The sequence below is a fragment of the Myotis davidii genome, unplaced genomic scaffold (genome assembly GCF_000327345.1).
Source record: "Myotis davidii unplaced genomic scaffold, ASM32734v1 scaffold225, whole genome shotgun sequence".
Classification (NCBI taxonomy): Eukaryota; Metazoa; Chordata; class Mammalia; order Chiroptera; family Vespertilionidae; genus Myotis; species Myotis davidii.
In genome coordinates this window covers 1,666,812-1,685,019 of record NW_006296222.1, presented here as the reverse complement: position 1 = coordinate 1,685,019, position 18,208 = coordinate 1,666,812, and the positions used below count along the sequence as shown (strand labels likewise).

Below are 18,208 nucleotides of genomic sequence, written 5' to 3'. Positions count from 1 at the left end.
GGGCAGTGCGCTCCTATAGGGGGAACTCTGCTCAGCCACAAGCCAGGCTCACAACTGGCAAGTGGTAGCAGCGGTAGTGGGAGCCTTTCCTGCTTCTGCGGTAGCACTAAGGATGTCCGACTGGCAGCATTTAAGATGTCCATCAGTTGGACATCCTCCGAGGGCTCCCGGACTGTGAGAGGGCACAGGCCAGGCTGACGGACAAAACCCTCCACCCCCAGAGTGCACAAATTTTGTGCACTGGGCCTTTAGTACTTTATAATGAACACAATAATGAATTTCAAGCACATGTGCATTATTTTCTGATAGTAAAATATCAAAGTAAAAGTTTTCCTGTGGCACTGAATTTTACTTTGACCTTATGCCATCGGAAAATAATAATGGGCATGTGTTTGGAACTCAGGATTGTATTCATGGTAAAAGTTGTGTTGAGCAATAAAATGCTCATCATTATTTCACTCAGACATGAACATTCTTTTTGTTCTCAGAACCAGCAGTTGTGCTTTTTCTAATGGTTCGCTTTGTTTTTATCTTATGGAAAGTACATGTGATTCTTTGTATCAGGGACTAGAGAACTTAGAACTTCATTTGGCTTACTGCTCTAGCCAGTGTACCCATAGGTATGTATAACATCTTTCCTACTCTCAGTTCCTCTTTGCCCCATTGTCTTCTTACATTAAAAAAAAATTATTTGTGTTTAAAATACACATAACATAAAATGTGCTATATTGACCAATTTTAAGTGTACAAGTTTGATAGTTTTTTAAATATATTTTATTGATTTTTTACAGAGAAGAAGGGAGAGGGATGGAGAGTTAGGAACATTGATGAGAGAGAAACATCAATCAGCTGCCTCCTACACACCCCCTACTGGGGATGTGCCGACAACCAAGGTACATGCCCTTGACCAGAATTGAACCTGGGACCCTTCAGTCTGCAGGCCGATGCTCTATCCACTGAGCCAAACCGGTTAGGGCCAAGTTCGATAGTTTTAAGTACATTCTCAATCTCTAGAACTCTTCATCTTGCAAAACTGAAACTCTATATCCAATAGACAACAAACACACACACACACACACACACACACACACACACACACACATACACACTCTACTCCACAGCCCCTGGCAACCACCATTCTACTTCTGTCTCTGAATTTGATTACTTCAGGTATCTCATATATAAGTGGAATTATCCCGCATTTGTCTTTTTGTGTGTCTGGCTTATTTCACTTAGCATAATACTGGTATTTTCAAGGTTTATTCACATTGTAGAATGTGTCAGAATTTTCTTGCTTTTTAAGACTGAAGAATATTCCATTCTATACCACAATTTGCTTATTCATTCATCCATTGATGGACACATAGGTTACTTCCACATATCCACATTTTTGTTACTGTAGATAATGCTGCTAGGAACAATCGTATATAAGTTTTGCTATTGGTGGACGTATGCTTTTATTTCTCTTGGATAAATACACAAAAGTGGGATGGCTAGATCATATGGTAGGTGCATTTCACTTTATGTGAAACTGCTAAATGATTTCCCTTTTTACATTTCCTCCAGTAATCTACAGAAATTAGTTGCTTTGTATTCTTGCCAGTGCTCGATATTACCAGTAATTTTTTTTAATATTGACCGTATTACAGATTTCTCCCTTTTTGCCCTCCTCCACCCAAACTCCACCCCCTACCCTACACTATTGTCTGTGTCCATGGCTTATGCATATATGTATATATGTTCTTTGGTTAATCTCTTCCTGTCCACCCCCCCCACCCCACCCCGAGATCTGTTATTCTGTTCCATGCATCCATACCTCTGGACCTATTTTGTTTGTCAGTTTATTGTATTCATTAGATTCCACATATAAGATCATGTGATATATATCTTTCATTAATTGGCTTATGTCACTTACCACCGTGTCCGTCCTTCCTCCGCGCCCCGTGGCTCAGCACTCATCCTCGGAAACTATCGGGAATCTTTACAGGACTGGAGTAGCAGGACAGCTTTTTGGTTTTTGGTTTTTAAATACGTTTTATTGATTTTTACAGAGAGGAAGGGAGAGGGATGGAGAGTTAGAAACATCGATGAGAGAGAAACATCAATCAGCTGCCTCCTGCACATCCCCCACTGGGGAAGTGCCTGCAACCCAGGTATATGCTCTTGACCGGAATTGAACCCGGGACCTTTCAGTCCGCAGGCCGACGCTCTATCCACTGAGCCAAACCAGCTTCGGCTCACTTACCATATTAGTCTCTAAGTCCATCCATGCTGTCTCAAAGGGTAAGAGTCCCTTCTTTTTTATAGTCACATAGTATTCCATCATGTAAATGTTCAATAGTTTTAAGTACATTCTCACTGTTGTGCAACCAATCTCTAGAACTCTTTTTTATCCACTCATCAACTGATGGGCACTTGGGCTATTTCCAGATCTTAGCTATTGTAAATAGTACTGCTATGAACATAAGAGTGCATATATTCTTTATGATTGGTGTTTAGGGATTCTTAGGATATATTCCCAGTAGTGGGATCGCTGAATCATTCTAATGGGTGTGTAGTGGCATGTGCTTGTGGCTTTAATTTGCATTTCACTGATGATAAACGATTTAGAGTATCTTTTCAAATGTTTATTTGTTTTTAAGTGCCTGTTCAAATACTTAGCCTATATTTATCAGGTGTTGGTCTTTTTAATTACCAAGTTTTAAGAGTATAAGAATTGTGTATATACTCTGGATATTAGTTCTTTATCCAATATGCACATCACATTTTCTCTTTCTTTATAATGCTTTTCTAAGAGCAAAAAAATTTTATTTATATAAAATATAATCTACTGACAATTTATTTTATGTTGTATGCTTTTTGTGTCTCATCTAGAAAATATTTTCCTACTTTGAGGTCACAAGGATATTCTTCTATTTTTTTCTCAGAATTTTATAATCATAGTTTTTTGTTTTGAATGAATCATTTTAAGTAATTTTAAATATTTTCTTCAATGTGAAAATCCATTTGTTATAGCCCCATTTGTTTGAAAGATGTTCCTTTCCTCATTGAATTGCCTTGGCATCTTTGTCATATATCAGTTAATTATATCTGTGACTCTATTTCTAGATTCTCTATTCTGTCTCATTGATTAATTTGTATTTATTATAATTTGGGTGCTATTATAAGTGGATTTTTTCTTTTCCATAGACTAACTTTATTTAAAAACACTTATCATCCTTATAGCCTAATCAGAACCTTCACTGATTACATATCAAAATTATAGACCCCCCCAGCCAGTGTGGCTCAGTAGTTGAGCATTGACCTATGAACCAGGAGGTCATGGTTTGATTCCAGTCAGGGCACATGCCCGGGTTTTTAGCTCAATCCCCAGTGTGGGGCATGCAGGAGGTAGCTGATGAGTGATTCTCTCCCATCATTAATGTTTCTATCTCTCTCTCCCTCTCCCTTCCTCTCTGAAATCAATAAACATTTTTAAAATGTAGAACCCTACTTAACTTGACATTGAAGTTTCATCATTGTCTAAAATCTTCCTTTACTGATTTATCACTGGTATCCTATGTTTCCAATAAATGTAATTACTCATTGCTCCAACTATATACTTCAAATTTTTATATAAAAATACATAGTATACTCTAAAGTCACACAAGAGGATCAAGGAGGGGGTGCAAGAATATAGTACATATGAGGATCACTAATTAGAGAAGCGTCCTACCATAAGAGAAAGACTCAAAGATTAAGTAAATTCTGTGTGGCTATGGAGGGTTGAACTAGAATTAGTGCTGGAAACCACAGAGAAACACTTCAATGTGATGGTAGGATGATACTGTTAGACAATATAGCTGGAGAAATACAAGGGAAGTTCCCAGGAGATAGTGAGTTCTGCTACTGACCAAGCAGGGGCTGGATGATCACCTCCTGAGAGTGCTATGAATGGAGTAATAGTGTCAGCTGGTGTGAGGCCACGTCTCCTCGGTGGAGTTCTCCGTAGCCCTGAGATTGCATAAATATATTTCCTAAATTTATTTCTTTTAATCATTAAATGTCATTTTCACAAACAAAAAGTGTCTTTTGACAGTTTGGGGCTTAGATTCTCTTCCCTTGAGCCAGTTTTAGATTTCATTTAATACTTAGTTCTTCAACATGTTATTCATGAACTACTGCTGAAATTAATGAAGACTTTTTTAAAAAGGAAGCATCTGCAATAGCAGTTCCCATCTGAAGTTCCAGAATCATTCTTCAGGAGGCATTGTTAATGTGATAGTAAATAAGAGAAGCCATTTATAAATGATTGTGCATGATTATTCTCTGTCACATCCATAAATTATATACCGAGCTCCCCTCAACTGGTCAGGGCAGCAGGAGGCAAGAGCTTTAGCATCTTTTGAAACAGTAATTAATTTTCAAAATACCAAGGCTAATTGGCAATAGTTAACATTGCCCCCAGAGCACAATCATGGTCTGGATGCCATAGAGACAAGTTGTCTTGTGTTGCCTATAAATGGATTCTCAGAAAACCTAATTTGAAATTACTGCCTTTAATTATATGGCACATATAAATAACTTTGATAAAATTAGTGCAGCTGGCCTCCTGTTTGCTTTCCCATTTGAATGCACTGTACAATATAATCATCTGAAATAAACATCCATTACAAAGAATGCTGTATTTCAAAGAATATATTATTCTGCTCATCCAGTCAATTGTTATTTCCCCCTTCCCAACCGCATTTCAATCTTGCACCTATTAAAGGGATGAGCAAATTACCAAACTCTCATAATGTGCCAACTAGCAAATTAAAACAATTCATTGTTACTGAATAGAGCCATGCATTTAAGAAAATTTTAGTTTCTTTTTATTCTCAATTATTATGTTTTTCTATTAAATAGGCTCTGCCAGCTTCAAAATTGGTGAAAGACATATTCTTTTTTATACAATATAGCGATGTCACTTCCTCAATAGGAATCCCTATCTTTAAAAGAAAACAAAAGATATATCTTTAAGTTGATGTGCTTTTAAACTCCAAAGTCCAAGAAAAGGGTCTCAAGTATTATATAAAATTTGGCCTCTGTTCATTTATTTTGTTACAGAACAGAACTGCCTCTTTTACAAGGGAGAGTGGAGCCCCCTTTCATCTTGGGTCACTGCATGTGATTGTCTGTCAGCTTTATCTCTACTGCAATCAGGACAGGATTTACCAAGGTCAATTCAACTCAGTCCAACTATTACCAAGCACAGGTCAACCCCACAGCCCTTTATTAGCTAGCTGATACATACCAGTCACTCTGAAGAGTTCCAAAGTGAGAAGACATGGCCTCTCTTATAAATCTGGTAGGGATGCAAAAAAAAAAAAAAATTTTTTTAACTGTAGAATGTCCCGACAGTTTGGAAATGATCAGACAGGAATATAGCTGATAAAATAAATGCTAGAGCAAGAGTGGTGCCAGCAGAAAAGTTTTAAAAAGGCTCCTGGAGTTCAAAATGGCTGTGCATAAAAGAGGAAAAATTAACTGGGCCTTGAGGAAAATTCCAAGGCTTTTCTTCTGCTACTTTCTTCACAGAGAAAGGCATAGAAATAAAAGTATGGGGCATATTGACGATAACAAATAAGCTAGATATATAAAAATGAAATTTGGGAATTTAGAAAACACTTTTTTCTATCAAAAAAAATCAGGTTTTCAGGATTATCATCAGAGTCTCACAGAAAAAAAAAAAAGGTAATATGAAACTTTAAGTAGATTAATGTCCCATTTGACCTAAGCCAATAATTCAGGTCCTTAATTTTGGATACATTGAGTCACTCACTGGGGCAACTTTTCAGAACACAGATCATCAGGTTCGGTGCCCTGAGTCCCATTCCTCAGAGATTCTAAAATCAGACCTGGCAAGAGGTATTTTATAAAAAAAAAACACTTCCCAGTGATTCTAATTTTTAGCCAGGATTAAGAAATGTTGACCTAAGGCTGTTACGTGCCTTCTCTTTGGATGGGGGGATACCATTGAGTCCATATGTGGGGATAAAACATGATTTGTTTGGAATGAATAAAAAGAATTCTCATAATCCAAGGTTACTATCCTTTACAACCCTTGGATATGCTACAAAGCACTTACCTGATCAATGATTTTATGTTATCCTTCTAGCAATCCTTTTATGTGAATGTCATATTAACTACATATAGTTGAAGAAGGGAAGTGGAGCTCAAAGAGACTAAGCAAGCAATGACTTTATCACTTAAATTGTTTTTTAAAAAATCTCTTCACCTCCCAATGTGCCTTCCTTACAGTCTGGAAATGACTTACTACACAGCAGCCGTAACTGGCAGAAAACTAGGCACCAGAGAGGAAGAGAGATGTAGTGTCACACCCTTAAGAGGGCAGGGAAGGGAGCCAGGTTCTTGGTAATTAGTCTGGTGAATAATTGCATTGAATACATTTCAAGTCATTCTTGGATGTGTCTCAGGGACTTTTATGCTACACATTCTTATACATATCAATAATATATGTATACATGTTCAGGTTATTTTGACAAAATAATTAATGAAATGGGAGAAAAATCACATGTGTCATAATTCTTGACATTGTCACTTATAACATCATTAGTATTATTAAAATTAAATATTTTAAATGTTATGGAAATGTGTAACCTGAAAATTAAAGGTTTCTCATAATTCTGCCTCTCAAAGGTAATCACTGCTAATGTTGGGATGTATACACATGAGATCATACTATATATTATTTTGAGACTTGACTTTTCACATAGAAATATATCTTACAAGTGTGTGTGTGTGTATGCATGTGGTATATCTCATTTCTTTGAATGGCTTTTGTATTTCATTGTAAGTAACTAAACATTTGGGTTGTTTCCAATTTCTGGCTGTTACAAACAATGTTATAATAAACATTCTTATTATAATGAAAATATCTTTGGGCAATTGTGCAAGTGTTTTAGCAAAATTGATTCCTATGATTAGAATTTCTGACTTGAATAGCATAGACATTTTCTGTTTTAATAGAGTTTACCAAATTACCTTTGAACAAATTGTGCCAATTTACAATGACGTACTTGAACAATATATGGCCATGCTTGAGTTCCCAAAACTCAGTACACTGGGTGTTTTCAATCTTTAAAATGTGCTGATCTGATAAGTGAAAGTAAATACCATTGTTAACTGAATTTGCATTTGTTTGCTCATTATTAAAATTGAGCATCTTTTTTACATCTGGCTTCGGCCATGTGAAATTCCTCCTCTGAGAACTGTTGTGTGTTTTACTCATTTTTTTCAAAGTTCCATCAACTCTTCTTCCTTAATTTGTAAAAGACCTGAATACTAAAGTACGAAGCTGTTTGGCTATCAGTTCTGTACCTTCCAATTCTCAGTTGCCAAAGTGAGCTTTCTAGTGCCCAGATTTAATCATTTCCATTTGCTGCTGAATATCTGTCAATTTGTTTGCGGATATAACCCAAACATTCCAGTGTGGTATACAGTACCTCTGTCTACTCATTTATCCTGATTTTGTACTACTTTCATTCACTACCTTCCCTCCAGTCCTTACGAAACTCCTGTGTTCCCCAAACAAGCCACATTCTTTCTACTCTGTGTGCTTGCACAACCTTCCCCCTGCCTGGACTGCCCTCCCCCACTCTAGGGTCAGGTGTCATCTCCTCTGTGACATCTACTTTAAGCCTCTGCTCCATTCGGCATCAGGTGTCCTTCCTTCATCAGAATTCCATCACTAGACTCTCAGGATATACTAGACTATTAAATCACCTGCTCATTGACATCTCTTCTCCACTAAATAAGAAGCCCCCTCAGGACAGCGTCTATTTCTTTATTCCAAAAACTCATCATTGAATCTATTACATAATACATTCTTAATTCATGTTCGCTGAGCAAATGAATCAAACAAAAGTGACACCAACTAGGATTATTTGTATCAATCATCTGGTCAAATAGATATCGATCTTAATTCTGGCCTTTTCCAGCTTCTAGAAGCCACCTGAATTCTTCAGGTAAGGGACCCCTCTCTCCATCTTTAAAAACAGCCATGTAGCATCTTCCTGTCTCTCTGACCACTGCTGTTATCCTTACATTCTCTCTCTCTGATTCTAACTCTTATGTCTCCTTCTTATAAGGTTCTCCGTGATTGCATTGGGCCCACCAAGATAATCCAGGACAATTTCCGCATCTCAGAATAATTTACTTCCTCATCTGCAAAGTTGCAAAGTGCCTTTAGGCTATATATTCACAAATTCCAGGGATACATGTTCAGGTTATTTGGGATGTTAACATCTTGGTGTTGGCGGTTGCAGGAGGGCGGGGGGAAGGTTGGAATATTATTCAGCTTACCATGCCTCCTCTTGAAAGTTTTTCTGACTTCTTATATTGGAATTAGATTCTCTTTCTCAGGATCCCATGGGAATTTTTAGAACAACTTTGAAATTTGGGATTAATTTTTCTACCTTCACTGTTACTTTCTTGGTGGCGAAATTATGTATTTAATCTGGGCAGTCAGACCATCCTAAATCTGGAACTAGGACTTCCTTGGTTTCGTCCTTTTAAAGGAGAAGTGTATTGCTAGGTGGATAAGAGAATAGATGGAGGGGCAAGATTCCTCATCCAAACCTCTGCTATAACAGATACTAGTAAGAAATAGCACCAATTTCTCAATTTCTTCATCTGAAACATAGAAATAATTATAATATTTACTACATACATTTATTGTATTAATAAGAGAACAAATGTAAATTACTTAAAACAGTGCCCTAGCTGCTTTGGCTCAGTGGATAGAGTGTCAGCCTGCAGACAGAAGGGTCCCAGGTTTGATTCCAGCCAAAAGTACATGCCAGGGTTGCGAGTTCAAACCCCAGTAGGAGACGTGCAGGAGGCAGATGATTAATGATTCTCTGTCATCACTGATGCTTCTATCTCACTCTCCCTGTCCTTTCCTCTCTGAAAAAAAAAAGTTAAAGAGAACCAAGATGGCGGCATAAGGTACAGACCTGTGCATGCTGCCTCCCACAACAACATTGAAAATATCAACTATAAGACAAAAGAGCCATCATTCAGAACCATGGGAAAGCTGGCCCAGTGGAGTGTCTACAACTGGAAGGAAAGAAAGAAGAGCATTGAGACTGAGTAGGATATGCAGAGGTGCCAAGAACAGAGGTACGGAGTCGCGCCAGGCAGGCTGCATCTGAACGCGCGGGTTTTTTTAATTGAAAGGGGTTACAAACTCTCGAATCCATTGAGCTTGTTTGGGGCAGGATTCTGAGGTCCCAGACCCCTACGGGGAGAGGAGGGATGGCCTTGCAGCAGGCCGGAGAGCGAGGGAGGCTTTCTCGTGGAGCTGCTCACCGGCACTCGGGGACACAGAGACGCAAAGTCGTGGAGTCATGGAGAGGCGAGGAGTCGCGGAGACACCATTGCCGTTTGCTCTGCCCTGGTGACTCCCTGAGACCCCGCCCTACTCAATTTACATCCCCACCCAAACTGTGGCAGTGGCACAAAAGGAACCACCTGTGCTATTATTGCAGCTTAACCCAACAAACTGCAGATTTGAACTCCTCGAACTACAGAGACGCAAAGTCGTGGAGTCATGGAGAGGCGAGGAGTCGCGGAGACACCATTGCCGTTTGCTCTGCCCTGGTGACTCCCTGAGACCCCGCCCTACTCAATTTACATCCCCACCCAAACTGTGGCAGTGGCACAAAAGGAACCACCTGTGCTATTGCAGCTTAACCCAACAAACTGCAGATTTCAACTCCTCGAACCCATAAGGTACACACTCAAGAAGCAGAATCAGGTTCGGAGGCACCAGAACCGGACCCGGCTGGGCCGGAACATGGAACCGCTGTACCAGCAAACGCACAAACAGGTCCACCAGATCCAGTCTCACATGGGACGCCAGGAGACGGCAGACAAGCAGTCTGTGCACTTAGTAGAAAACGAAATCCAAGTAAGCATACCAGATATTCATCCAGCAAGAACACCTGGAGATTTTGTCCAGCAAGGAGCCGCCCAACAAAAGACAGAATAACAAACTTCGTGTTGACCAGTTAAAGTATGATGTCCAGCACCTGCCGACGGCTCTCAGAAACTTCCAGCAGGAGAGACAGTGAGAGGAGCTTCTGACTTGCACCTTCACCCCCAATGTGGGATGCGGTGCCCCTTGTGAGGCTGTGGTGTGAGACGGCCCCTGGGAGGCTAAGACGGTCCCTTGGAGGCTGAAACAGCCCCTGGGAGGCTGAGACGGTCCCTCGGAGGCTGCGACAGCCCCAGCAAGGCTGCGACAGCCCCTGCGAGGCTGCGATGGCCCCGGCGAGGCTGAGACGGTCCCTGGGAGGCTGAGATGGTCCCTGTGTGGCCAAACACAGGGACACGTTGTGGATGGAAATAGCTACATTTTCCATGTATATGACCCGGCAACAAAAAGCATACACCTATGGATGAGGACATTTGGGAGGGTAAGAGCAGAGGGTGGGGTGGGAGCTGGGAGGAGGGGAGCTATGGGGGGGATAGGGGGGAACAACTTTAATAATCTGAACAATAAAGATTTATTTTTTAAAAAGTTAAAAAAATTACTTAAAACAGTGATTAGCATATAATATTCACTCAAAACTGTTATTATTTCCCACTTGAGATTATTATAAGAGTTAAAGAGAGTAGAAAGTGTCACAACACAATGCAGGGCACACTGTAAATTCTCAATACACTCTAGATTTTTTTTAAATATATTTTTATGGATTTTTAGAAAGATGGGAAGGGAGAGGAAGAGAGAGAGAACACAACATTAATGTGAGAGTGGAACATTAATTGGCAGCCTCCTACCAGGAATTGAGCTTGCAACCTGGGCATGTGCCCTGACCAGAAATTGAACCATCAAACAGGCCTTTAAATATTAGTGTTTTCAAATATATTATCTAATGGGGCCCGGTTGTGACAATGTCAACTCCAGGCAATATCTAGCAATCTAATGGCTATTTGGTTATTTAGGTTGTTCTAGATTATTATCATCATCCTTGTCATATAATAGCCTTTGTGTCCTTTATATCATAGGATAGTCAGGTGTTACTCATTTGCTTCCAAGGCAAATTGAGTCATTCCACTCAAATGTTTGCAGTAAGTAGAATAGAAACTTGTAGAATCATCTTCCTCTCTCATAAATGAAGCAACAGCAAAGTGGTACAGCATCTCAACTCTTCAAGTTCCTCAAAATAAGTTTTGCTTTTGCAAAACGAACTTTTAACTTCCCACATTCCGTGAGCTGTGTTATAGTCAACATGACTTGCAGCCACGTTTGTTGTAATTTTTTAAATATGTGGAAAAAAAGAAAGATATCGACCATGTATTACCTTAACCAAGATGCCAAATTATCTAACTTGTTTCTCCAGGCAAGCAGCCCAACCACAGGAACAGCTCCCAGGAGCCAGTCAAGGTTGTCTGTCTGTCCATCCACTCAGGACATCTGTAGGTAAGTGCTCAGCAAATGATTCTACTCAATGTTTTTCAGACCAGTGTTTTGTATTCTTGTTTTATGTTCTGACTGTGTGGCTCTTGCTTCTGCCTATGTTGGCCATGGATAATTTATACTGGCCTAATTTTTTTTTTCCTTTAGTGAATTTCTTTATTTGATCTTTATTTACCAACTTTTGGTCCATGCTATCATTTCCATTGTTCGTTCTCTCTCTCTCTCTCTCTCTCACTCAAATAAAAATAATTTTGGCTTTCTGTCCATTCCCATTTTCCATTCTTTGCCTGCTGCTATGTCTAGATCTACCTTCTTGCATGACATATCAGAAGATGGTTTTGAGCAATGCACCCCTGTCTGGTGCTGAGCCCTGCTAGGAAGGAGTCTGGTAAGAAATCAGTCTTTACTTAGGAGGCGGAGAAGGGCCTCTGAGAGATAAGAGCGTGCAGACTAACAAATAAAAGGGAGAATAAATGATTTTCAACTCCGGATCTCATGCCCCAGGTGGAGTGAGCTTCACTCAGATTCCTCAGATGCATCTCCCCTAGATGAGAGTCCTTGGATGCAGGCAAAAAGAAGGGCCCAAGTAAAATTCCAACTGTCGCGAAGAAGGAGAAATAATAATGAATCATGTGGAAGCTTGGATGGGTCTTCTGCTCCTAATGGAATTGATCTGGTAAATTTGGGATCAAAGATAAAAAGCAACAAGAACTGACTGAATGTGAGAGTTGCTCTTTAAACCTCTGCAGAGGAAAAGGCCCCTGGTACCAAGAGTGCAGTCTTCCCCTGCCTAGAGGACCCTATGAGATTGAGAGATCCTCAAGGCACCACGAAGAAAGCAAAGGTGGATACCACCACAGGGATCCACAGCTCTTGCATAGTCTTGGGCAAAATGAGACAATCAAGGAAAGTTTTTCAGAAACAGATTCCAGCACTGAAATAGTGGCAGTACCAGAAGGCGGCGGCAAGTCTATGAGTGATGTGGGGTTCCAGGTGAATAACTCTGTTCAGAAGCCTCCTGCCAGCTACCATGACAGGTCTGATAATTTCAAACTATGCAGGTCAGTCACTATAGAGAAAGACTGGATGCCCTGCAAATGTACTTCTTTCTGCTGTGAGCTATGTGTGTGTTTGACACTTACCCTTAATGCATAACATTTATCCATGCTGTTGTCTGGTGGATATAAGGTGGTAAAATGAGAAAAGGTGCATCTGAGAAGAACATAGAATTAGATTTCCCCTTTTTCCTTTTTGTTAATTGAATAATGGTTTATTCTAGTAAAGGGGCTGACAAACCAGTTAGTCTTGTATCCATTCCAGTTAAGACAAGACTAATAGAGGGAATATGAGTGAGAGCATAGGAAACCTTAAATTCTTCAATGTAAATCTGGTGAACTATTAGCACCCCGACAGAAAAGATATTCAAGGTAAGGGGTTTTTAAGGTCAGAATTTTGTATCAGAAAAAACTCCTACACAGTTGGTGCTAATTTGCTCTCTAGTGGTTTGATTCAGCAGGGTAATTTAAGACTGAAAGGACACAGAAACAGGTCCTGAACATACCAGTGCGGTTGCTGGAGCCTTCAGGGAAGGTGGCCACATTAACTGTACTGAAAGGTCTCAAACATGCAGGCATTTCATAACTGTAAAGCTGCTTTCTTACACTTTTTACCCAACTGTACACATTTTCATCATTTATTCATTTAAGCCTCCATTGTGCATCAGGTTTTATTCTAGGCTTGGAAATATCATAATGCCTGAGATTTGTATAGTCTCTGACATCATAACTTACAGTCAGAGGATAGCAGATACAAAACTCTTTTATAGTTTTATATAATTATGATTGTAATTAGGAATATGATAATACAACAAGGAAGTTTTAATTATTCTGGGGATCAGAGAAGACCTCTCTTGAGGAAGTCACAAGCTGACCATGGCTTGAAGGCTGACAGGAGTTGATCAAGGAAAGAAACCAAGGAGACCATCCAGAGAGAATGCCACCATGAAGCCAGGATGAGGGGAGGAGTTTAGCAATCCAGGAAACTGAACACTGGCTGTCCTGGCCAGGGGGTGGTGGGTGAGGGGCATGGGTGGTAGTGATGAGAACTGAGAGGTGGAGCGAGGCATGCAAAACGAGCTCAGGGATTTAAAGAGAAATGACATCATTTGATTTGTATGTTAATGTGAGTTTCTTGTAATCTTTTGAATATGATTTAAGTGTGGCTTAGCTAAAATGTTGGGGGATAGAATAAAATACTCTTTCCAGTCAAGACTAAGAATTCCCACTTGCAACCATCTGTTGCCATTTTCCCAAACCTCCTTCCAACATAATTTAATGAAAGACAGTCAAAGAAGCTGGTTGTAATTGGATAAAAAAGTAATGCTTGCAATTAAAGTCATAGTGGTTGGTTCTCCTAACTTAAAAGCACTGCTCTGGAGGAACATTTTCAAAGACAGGATATTTCACTTAGATTTCTATTAATGAAAGTGAGATCGATAGGCCTATTTTCTTGCTGTGAGTTATCATCAAAATATACCCACTAAGCAAATACTAAGGACAGCATATTGTACTAGATGCTGAGGCTAAAAAGTGACAAAAGATGTGATTCTTCCCTTAAGTGGCCTATTATCTATTAGGAGAAATTGAACACACACCTGAAAATATGAAAGTTCAAGACAGTTCAGGGCGAATTTAAGAAGAGGAATACTGCAGGCATTTGAAGAAAGAAAACTTGCTGAGAGCTGGAACAATCTGGAAACCCCTTAGGAAGGAGGATTATTGGGACTGAGAAAAGTAGAATTTAGTTTGGCAGAGATGTATGGGTGGCATTCCAGGCCCTCAGGCCAGGGAAAATACCATGAGCCCAGACTGGGATGCAGGAATGACACTATGCACTTAAAAATTTTGTGTGAATTTTTGTGACTAGTTTGGAAGCTTTGCATAGATTGATAACAACTAAATTTTTTAAGAGACATTATACACAAAATATGCATATCCTTCCAAGGAGTTTAATTCTATTCTGTAGTTTTATTTTCAAACTGCCTCTTGGTGCCAAAGAGGCCGCCTCGAAAGTTGAGAGCAGATTAAGAGGATTGTACTTCCTTTAGCCCATCTTCAACCAGAGAAGTTTCATGATAATCTCTCTTATATAATGGGGTTCCACATAGTATTCCTTTAAGGAGAAAAGAAGATTCCACTGCAAAAGATAATACAGAACAGCCTTTGCTAAATAAAATAGCCTCAATAAAGAGCAACATACACAGAGTAGTCACAATCCCCTGGGAAAGGGACCTAGATGTAGGAGAATGCGTTGGGATGAGGTAGAAGTATCTTAGTTTGAGATAACTAGGACTAGGATGATATAGGGTAATGAAAGCGGGGGTAACATTGGCATATTGGCATCTCACCAGGTGAGTAGGAACAACCTAAATGTTTGGCATTGGTGAGAGCGTAAGACAAAGGCACCAATGATGACTCCAAATCTTGGAACTTAGGAGACAGTAAATGCTGATGATATTGGCAAAGGCAGAAGAGGTCAGAGGGAAGCTGGTTTGGGAAAGACATGATGAGTTCAATTACAGGCAGGCTATTTGTTATTGCAGTGACATTCAAGGGTCAGCTGTCCAGCAGACAGTATGAGACGTGTCACTGAAACACAGGAGAGCAGTCAGGGCTGGGTCTGTGTACTTGTTCAAGCATCAGTGAGCTGTACACAGACCAACACTGAACCATCGCATTTTTGCAATTGGCGTTAATATGATGTATTAGCACAGGGCAACAGCACAAAGATATTAAAAATGAAAATATACTTATGGTCATAAAGGACATATATATTCTCAGGAAGGTGACTGTGAGGCCAGGAAAGTGAATGAAATCTTTAAATGAGGTCATATTTAGGGGGGAAAAGCCTCTAGATGGACACAGCCTGAGCACCAGCATCCCCTGTGAAGGGGAGAAAGATGACCCCTGAGAGAAGCAGCAATTGCCTTGAACTTGCAGTCCAGCTTCAGAAATGCATAGGCAGGACCGTCTCGGCCACAACCACAAAGCAGAAGCTTCTGAGCCCTTCCTCCTTCTCTGTTCCGAGCACTGAGCCCCCACGAGGACACTCTGCTCCTTCCCACCTCATCAAAGCCTTATTTAGAGAAAGTTTCTCTTAGCCAGTTATAACTTGCAGGAAATTTAAATCATCACAGTTGTGCAATGGGAGAAGCTTTTCCTTTTTTAATAGAAAAATTTACATTTAGAAAAAAACATGAATTAGCTCATGTTAGCTCATGCTGGAAACTTTTTAATGGCCTCTTAATAGCCCTTGGTGGCAAGTTCAAAATCTTTAATATAATTTACAAGTCCTGCATGATCTATCAGATCTGCCTCCCCAGCTTCAATGCCCATCATTGACAATGGCCTATTCATGCTGGTCTGCCTTCAATTCCCTGGAAATGGCCAGACCTGTCTCTTTTAGGGCCTAGAATGCCTACACATTATCCCCTCTGCCCTTCACCAGACTGACTCCTAGTCATCCTTTCCTTCTTTAAGTGTCATTTCTTTAGGGATGCCTTCACAATGCCCTAACTAATATTCAGGTCACCTGGGAGTCCATTTCATATCATAATTTTTAATTGCTAATGTATAGATATTTTTGTGATTGACTGTATCAGATTTGTTCATGGCAGTGTTCATGGCAGTGAAAGATAGCACACACTCATTATTTGAATGAATAAGTTTAGGGCTAATGAATTTTTCTAAGGGAGTCATTCTTACTGTGTGAAATCATAGCATTAAGGGGTGGATTATCTCACCTTCTATGGAGCCAAAATGTAGAGAATACTCTACACCAGCAGTTCTCAAACCTTAGTGACATCAGTTGACTACAGGGCTTGTCAAAATACAGATTGTTGGATGTACCCCCAAAGTTTCTGATTCCACTTACTTTGGGGTTGAGCCCATGCATTTGCATTTGTAAAATGTTCCTAGGTGATGTAGATGTTGTTGATCTACGGACCATTTTTTTAGAACCTCTGTTCTATGCTACAAATTCTTTCTAGGCTTTAAGTGGGAAGAGAAAAGAGTAAAAGTAATTGAACAGATGAGTATGAGAAGCATGCTTATAGTTTCCTATCATATTCTATTGAATTCAGACACAAAGCATAATTCAATGAGTTTCCTGTATTTCACTACCAGGATAGTTTGGGTCATCTCACTAAAACCATAGACTGACAAAGTCTCAACTTTACCAGGAACTCAGATACCATAGTTTGGGTATTATTTCCCTTCAAACCCACTTCCTCATCTCAACTACCCCCATTTCTGTCAGTGATTCCACAAATTCCCTAAGTTTTCAGTTTTAACTATTTTCTTCTGCATTGAATATATCCGGTCTCTAACTAAGTCCTGTCATTTCTCCCTCCAGATATTGCTGTTGACCTGTGTGCCTTCTTTCTCATTGTCAGTGTTCTGTTTTGGTCCTATTCTCCACAGCCACCCCTCAGCCTGCTACCTGCTTTGGTCAGGACTCTTCCACTAGATTAAAATGGACTGAAACCAATTCAAATGTGCTTAAGTGACAAAGGAAAGTATTAGCCACAGAAATAGAAAATCCAGGTATACAAATGGCTTCAGGGACTCTAAAAACTCAAATAATGTGGTTTCTCTCCCCCATCCTCCTCCTCCTCCTCCTCCTCCTCCTCCTCCTCTTCCTCCTCCTCCTTGTCTCTGTGTTTTCCTAATTTTCCCCAACAGAGGGAAGAGGCCATGTGGATAGGAATAGCTTCAGGCTTACATTTTACCCATCAGTGACCTAACAGAAAAGAGGAATGTTCTCTTCCTGCAGTTGCTCATAAAATCTCAGCCTGCCTTAGGTCACATCTTTGGGCTAATCATAGTCACCAGAGGCAAGAGGCATTATGCTTGTAGCAAGTTCTTGGATAGGGAAGTTGGATTTAAAATGTGGCTGTTGGAAACCCCTCTAGAACCTTATGAATTGGTGATAGAACATTTCAACAACAAAAAGAGCAGCAGCAGGACCAGAAGACATGGAAGAAGAATTATGAGCAAAAAAAATATATAGTAGTGTTCAATTGCCATCAAACTCATGTCTCCCCACACCCCCCCAAATGCCCCCTTCTCTTCAAATGCCCATATTTAGGCATGTTATCCTCATTTTTATCCTTTTTCATGAAGCTTTTCCAAAGTCTTGTGGTTAACAGTGATCTTTTTTTATTGGAATTCCCATAACCTTTATAGTAAATACACATATTTAGTATTCAGTTTTCCTCTAATAGTTTCATGTGTGTTTCTCTTTTCCCTATAGAATAGGCTCCTTGAAAATAGGTTAGGGATCATGTTTTACACCTATTTTGTACATTCCACAGTGCTCAAAGTAATTCTGGACTTTAGAAATTACTCCAGTAGAATTGGGGGGGCGGAGGACGGGAGGGAGGCATTGTAATCAGTGAATGCTAAGACTTGCAGCAGAACCCATGGGCATGATAATGGGGATTGGGTGATTCAAGGTAAAACAATTAAGTAGTAATGAATTACATCAACGGTTTCTTTAAAAGAAGAAAAACCTCAAAGTAAATAATAACTCCTAGTAATTTTCTAGCTCTAGCTTGGGTTGGATGGTGAGTTTAAAGGTATACTTTATATTTTCTTCCTATAACCTTCATTAGGCATATTCTCATTAAGAAAAAAAAATGTTTTGAGAAAAAAAATGGATGTAAAAATGGTAAAAATAGTC

General features: G+C 39.8%; 1 protein-coding gene across 1 annotated transcript in view; it reads left to right on the top strand.

Annotated features, from left to right (window-relative positions):
* The window catches only part of MARCH1 (membrane associated ring-CH-type finger 1), a 247,043-nt gene that overhangs the window by 165,525 nt on the left and 63,310 nt on the right, over positions 1-18,208 (top strand). Inside the window, exon 3 of the mRNA XM_006771061.2 lies at positions 11,391-11,470. Within this exon, the coding sequence (XP_006771124.1) occupies positions 11,391-11,470 (80 nt within the window). The remainder of the gene's footprint in view (positions 1-11,390; positions 11,471-18,208) is intronic.